The following is a 6,655-nucleotide window of genomic DNA, read 5'->3' on the forward strand; positions in this document are numbered from 1 at the left end:
CTCACACACACACAATCTCTCTCTCTCTCTCTCTCTCTCTCTCTCTCTCTCTCCTATACAATACCCATCTTCTACATGATATTTACACAGAGAAATACCACCACCACCACCACCACCAGTCGGAGATATAAACGCCGCCATCACCATTGCCGACCGAAGATATGAACGTCACCAACGTTGTCAATTAGAGATATGAACGTCACCATCGCACGGTTAATACCACTGACAGTAGCAAGAAAACCCTCGATTTTCCGGCAGAGAAGACAGAGACATGATGTAAGTCAACCAGATCTTTAACTATGATGAAAGTGACGCTGAAAACCCTTGGGTTTTTATGCCTCTTGCAACAAACATTAGGTCCGGTCAATTCATTAAACTGTAATAAGTTTAATGGATGCCTTAAGCTTATTAAACAAAAGAAGTGATATTTCTACTTAATTAATTAATGATATTTCCACTAGGTAGTGACACGTAGGATGCCCCATGATAGTCAGTTAATTAGATGACACATCATCAAGAAATGACCGGTTATCCGACTTTCGAACAAAAGTTTACTACAATCGATCTTAACAAATAAAAGTAAGATGCGTTACAAATAAACTACAATGTACATTAATTAATAATTACTGCCATAATTCCATTAAATGATGAAATTAATACAATCAAAATAAAAGTCATACTATCTCATCTCCTCTACCATGCGGTGGCAATGATGTCCCACTACTACATGGCACAGCCACAAATTTACCCAACTCCTGAAGATTAACGTCGTTGTTCTGTGATGGTTGCATGTCAGCCGGCGGAGCTATGGTGTTACAGCTGCTAAACTCATGATGGGGACACATCTGTTGCATGGTCCATGAAGAAGGTTTTAGTGTTGTTGGTTCAAAAAGTGATGATAAATCGTAGGTAGTGGGGATGCATGTGGATGTGGTTGTTGGGAGGTCACTTATGGATAATCCCGCCCGTGTGAATTGTAAATGGGGTGGTGGCGGTGGTGGAGGAGGTGGTGGTTGTGGTGGAGGTGCCACCGCCTCTAGGGTTGCTAAGTGTGCTTGGAAATAAGAGAGCTCAGTTTGTAGACTTGCTACCTGTTTCAGTTTTATAAAAAAAAAAATTATGAAAAAATTAACAAGTGTTACAACGGAATTTAGATAATTCATGTTTTTTTTTTTTTTTTTTTTTTTTTAATTTTTTTTTATCATGTAGTAATTATTCAAAGCCCATACATAATATTATAATAACATTTTTAGTTCATTTTATCCAACAAACTGCTAAAAGCGAACTATTTTATTGAACTTATATTTGTCTCTTAAAATGTGAAACATATACTCGTTATTTTTACCAATAAGATCTTTAATATTTTAGTGAAATGTCGTTATAGAAAAACTTAATTTAGATGAAACATAATGGTAAGTGTTTGTTTAACGTTTATTGTTTCCTTTACTCTCGTATCTTATTAGATGTTGCATGTGTCTAAAAATTCACGTTTTTGGACTATATATTGACAATTCAAACCTTGAAGATTACTCAATGTGGCAAACAATTCAAACCAAAAGAAACAAATTGTATGCAGATCCCCATGTTACCATTTGGGTTACTTTTTGAATACAATATTAATTTGATCATAAGGTACATCTAATAATATACTCCAATATTTTTATTAATAAAAAATTTCATTTATTTCCTAATTAAAATTTGATGGCGGGTACATAACACATGATTACTCCATAGTTATGATTATTTTTCTTCTATTGTAATTAGAACATGTACTACTTGTTAATAAGTATTGCATAACACTAATGATCTTAATTTTGGTTTATAGACTTTTCTTTTTGATTCTTTATAATTAATAAGCATTTTGAACATTCGATTATTAGTCAAATACAAAGTTAAACTACATGGTCAAATCAAAACCACATCTTATAAAAATTAAAATACATACCAAATATCACTAAATTCTAAACTTATTCATTTGTATTCTCAATGTTTTTTTCTTAAGAAAATAATACAAGTATTTGCAACCGAAGAACTTGACATGCATCACTAAATAGATATGCAATTTTTATTGGTTAAATGCCATCGAACTACCATTAATCGACCTAAAGCCACATTGTTCATGTGTTTTCCGCTGAAATGATGTTAGTTTTGTATACGTATTATCATGAAAACAATAGGCTATACTAACATGCATATTTTTATTTATCATAATCTATGAAACAACAACCTACTACATTAACAAAAATGCATTTTAGACAAAAAAAACAACATTAGGCTAGACAACTACGCAAATATTGTAGGTAGTACAAATATCTAGTAAATGCAGATACAAGTACGCTATACTAACATGCACATTTTATCAAAATCTATAAAATAACAACATACTACATAAAAAAAGGCTTTCTAGACACAAAAAACAACATTAGACTAGACAGCTACGCAAATATTGTAGATAGTACAAATATATAGTAAATGCAGATACAAGTATATATACTAACATGCATATTTTTATTTATCATAATCTATAAATAACAACATACTACATAAAAAAAAGGCCTTCTAGAAACAAAAAACAACATTAGAATATTGTAGATATTACAAATATCTATCAAATGCAGATACAAATAAGTTTTTTCTGAAAGAAAATCAATCCCATATTTGTATCTGAAAGGATAAAGTTTGTTGTGTATACATGATATTAATATTTTACCAGATTAATACACAACATTACTAAAACTAGCAAAAAAAACGACATACCCATCAAACAATCCATCAAAAGGTTTCAAAACCTTGCGGGTAACAACTAACAACCAGTGGTCAGAAGAATTAAACACTATTTATATAAACTTTAATTAATTGGAATATATATATATATATATATATATATATATATATATATATATATATATATATATATATATATAATATGAATAGTGAATACCACCATAACGACGGCGATATGATGAGTATTTTATATTGAACGTATTCTACAATAATACAATGACCATTATATTATGTTTAAGCTTTAGCACAAATTATATTTATTATATTAGTTCTTATAATTTAGTAAGTAATAGTAATTATTTTTTTCTCAAATAATAAATATATCATAAATTTGAAAATCAAGTTAATTAACATTTTTCTCAAATATGTAGAGAGAGAAAGAAATTAGACCTGTTGTTGAAGGGCAAAGATTTGAGCAACACATCCATAGACAGGATCTCTGAGCCTAGCTTGAGCTTCATAACAAATGGTGATGACGGCATCGAGGCGCTTGTTAACCGGAATATTCAGGAGGAGTTTGGTGACATTACTGGCACCGAAAACCCTATGCACCGCCGCGAAATGGGTGGCTCCTTGCTCGGAGTCGAAATATGGCGCGAATATGCACTCTGCCACACACTTTCTTCTCAAAAACTTGCAAGCTCCACATGGTCCACCACCGCCACCGCCACCGGTGCTGCTAGTGCTAGTATTTCCGCTCATTTCCTGAAACCAATATTCTCAGTTTCACAGATTAATAAATTAGGGCATGGAAGAGATAAAGAGAGTAGATTTATGCTTTGGTGAATCTGTGTGCTCTAGGAAAAGGGGAGAAATGGGGGTTTTAAGGAGAAAATGGAGACTTTAAAGGCACGCCAGAAGAAGCAAAAACCAGATTAGAGTGCTTGCGTGAAGCAAACATGCGATATACCCGTCTGATTTTTTCATTTATGGTCCTTTCTCTTCTTCATTTGACCAAATCTCTCTCTCTCTCTCTCTCTCTCTCTCTCTCTCTCTCTATATATATATATATATATATATATATATATATATATATATATATATATATATATATATTCTTTTGAACATTTATGCGTATTATCATACAATTTTTAGAAGCACGTCTAAATTTTTAGATCGTCACGGTTGCTATATCAGTATGGATAAGTTATAACTTGGGTGGTATAATTGCATATAAATTAGATTAAATAATAAATTTGTTCTTTATATATTGTCGAAAATCATAATTTCAGTCTAAATTTTTAGATCGTCTAAACCAAGGGCAAATATAAGATTTCATAATAGGAGTGTCACGGAAAATTTTAATAGTATCACGATAGTAGAAAAAAATTTCAAAATTTTTTGTATTGCGTCTGGAAAAACAAGGCGTTGTTGGTGCCCTTACGGACACCATAGTAAAACCGCCACTAGTCTTAACATTGTTCTTACATTAATTCTGTTGCGTATATAATTCTTGTCTCATATAATATGACATCAAAGTTTGAATTACACTTGTAATTTTGACTAAAATACATGAATCATATCCGCATCCAAATACAAACCTAAGAACAAGAAAAGTTAAATGTTTTGATTTAACTTGTAATTTTTTGTAAATGATAGGGGCCAAATTTTTTACTTTGTTTTATAAATCAAATTTTATGCACAAATGAACAATTTGTGCCCTTTTGCTTTGGAGGATACATGTGAGACAACTAATCTTATACTAAACGTATAACAAATTATGTTTATTTACTAAAACCCCGTCAATATGGACATATTTTTGTGCTTCTTTTTAGACTTGACACCCTATTTTCTTACATTAATATGCCAAGATATCCCAATATATGGACATGATGATTTTGTTTCATACATTCCGGCATGGATCTGAACACACCTTTTTGTCATAACCTCCTTAACAAATAAACTAAAATGTAGTAGTAGGCATAGATAAATTTCCAAAAGGATCAAATGTATTATGAAATGACAGTTTTGGGAGTTAGAGCGAACCTTATTGTGCATATTTGAACTTGAATGAGAAGTAGAAGGCAGCAATGTCTTACTTTTCAAAAGCACGTATCAGAAGGAATGACATTATGACAATGTTTTAATGTTTAGCTCATCTGCGTGTTTTAAGCTGCGTGGAGGCCAAAAGACGCAACGTTGAAAAAGACACTATTGTTCTTCTTTCCTTTTTTTTTTTTTTTTTTTTTGACATGTAAATTTAATATACTCATTCCCGATTCCATTTATATTAAATAGACTTCAACTTTCGATTTTAAAAAGAAAATGAAAAAATCTACTAAGAATATTTTTGCCACTATCTTATTCAATATTGCTATATGGCTTTTTTTTCTATTTTTCTTTTATTCCACTTGGTAATTTCAGATTTTTTTTCGTTTTTTTTTAATCTAAAAAAATTAAATTGACTAAATTTTAAAAGTTGACTAACTTCTTTAATGGTCAGGTAATTTGTAAATAGAATGTATTGACATAAATTGTCAAACAAAGCTTAGCATAATTGTCAAACAAAATTATCGTTACTTTCTTTTTAAAATCATGTAATTTATAGCTATATTTCATATATTTTTTCATTCACAGCTAATCTCCTATCCTAATAAATAAGAGCCTCATTCATATGTGACATTTTCTAAAGGGTTATTGTCATTCTAGCCCAACAAAGTTCCGTATAATGGTTTAAATGGTCCCTCGTGACTATTTTTTGCAGTTTAAGGGCATAAAGTTGTTATTTGTTGGTTTAAAAGGGCAATCTTGAAAAAATGAAGGGGTCAACCGGTGACCCCATCCTACATGGCATTCCACGTCATATGCAATAAAGTCATTACATTGCCACATGTGCACATTAGTTAATGAGAGATACTGTACGTTTAAACCCCTCAACTGTCCCCTTCTTTCACTTTCGTCTATAACTTCCGCATCTGGCTTTGTTGTTGATTTGTTCTTCGGTCCTATCCTTTTCTTCAAGTGTTAGTCACTCAAATCGGGGAACTTTGTTGTTGCTATGGCCGTTTTCATGAAGATTGATCTACATTTTGCTGGATTTTTTTACCAGGTATCCCTCTATTACTTACATAGATGGAGCAGAGCAACGATTTGATGATGTTGATTTTGCTGGAATGGACAAGAAGGAATTTGTCGAGTTCCTTGAAAGATTCGCATGTGAGATATGTGTGAATGTGTACTTTTGCATACCTGATATTGTTTTTCCTGATGGTTTAAGGTTAATCGCGAATGACATGGATTACATGGAACTAATCGAAGTAGGGTATGCTTCTGATTGTGTAATCGATGTATATATGGACCATCTTGGTGTTAATGTACATCAATGGATTCTTGAAGAGCAAGCAAAATTTGGCAGTTCTTTGGACCAATTATCTGGTGCAAATGAAGATCATGAAGAAGTTCACAGTCGTATGAATATGGATGATGGTATCGACATGCAAGATTTACATGGTGGTATGGATGATATCCCACGTCCAAACGAGGATTTGCAAGGATAGCAAGATGATGACATTCACATGGAAAGGGACAGTGATCATGATGAGTGCATTCATATGAACAAGAAAAAGGAAGATGAGTTTCTGAGTAAGTTGTGCCCAAAGGAGCAAGTCACCCCAGACAGTCCACCTCGTGAAGATACATATGATCCACCAGATGAAGTTGAGGTAATTTCTACTGACCAGGCTATTTACAATGAGAATGTTCATTGGAAAAAGCAAAAACATGTATTAGGTATGAGATTTGTGAGTCCTAAACAACTGAAACATATGATGTGTAACTATGCTGTAGCAAATGGTTATCAGTTGTGTTACAAAAAAAATGATAGTAGGAGGGTGTTAGTGAAATGTTGTTCTGGGCAGTGCAAGTTTAGGAT

At 32.4% G+C, this 6,655-nt stretch overlaps 1 protein-coding gene across 1 annotated transcript; it reads right to left on the reverse strand.

The window, feature by feature from the left end:
• Positions 1-528: 528 nt before the first annotated feature.
• On the reverse strand, positions 529-3,695 carry LOC111878576 (LOB domain-containing protein 30). Its single transcript, XM_052770283.1, has 2 exons — positions 3,175-3,695; positions 529-1,091 (listed from the first exon to the last, which is right to left on the reverse strand). Exons 1-2 carry the CDS (start codon positions 3,484-3,486, stop codon positions 675-677), a joined length of 729 nt encoding a protein of 242 aa, XP_052626243.1. The 5' UTR covers positions 3,487-3,695; the 3' UTR covers positions 529-674.
• Positions 3,696-6,655: the final 2,960 nt, after the last annotated feature.

The sequence above is a fragment of the Lactuca sativa genome, chromosome 4 (assembly GCF_002870075.4).
Source record: "Lactuca sativa cultivar Salinas chromosome 4, Lsat_Salinas_v11, whole genome shotgun sequence".
Lineage (NCBI taxonomy): Eukaryota > Viridiplantae > Streptophyta > Magnoliopsida > Asterales > Asteraceae > Lactuca > Lactuca sativa.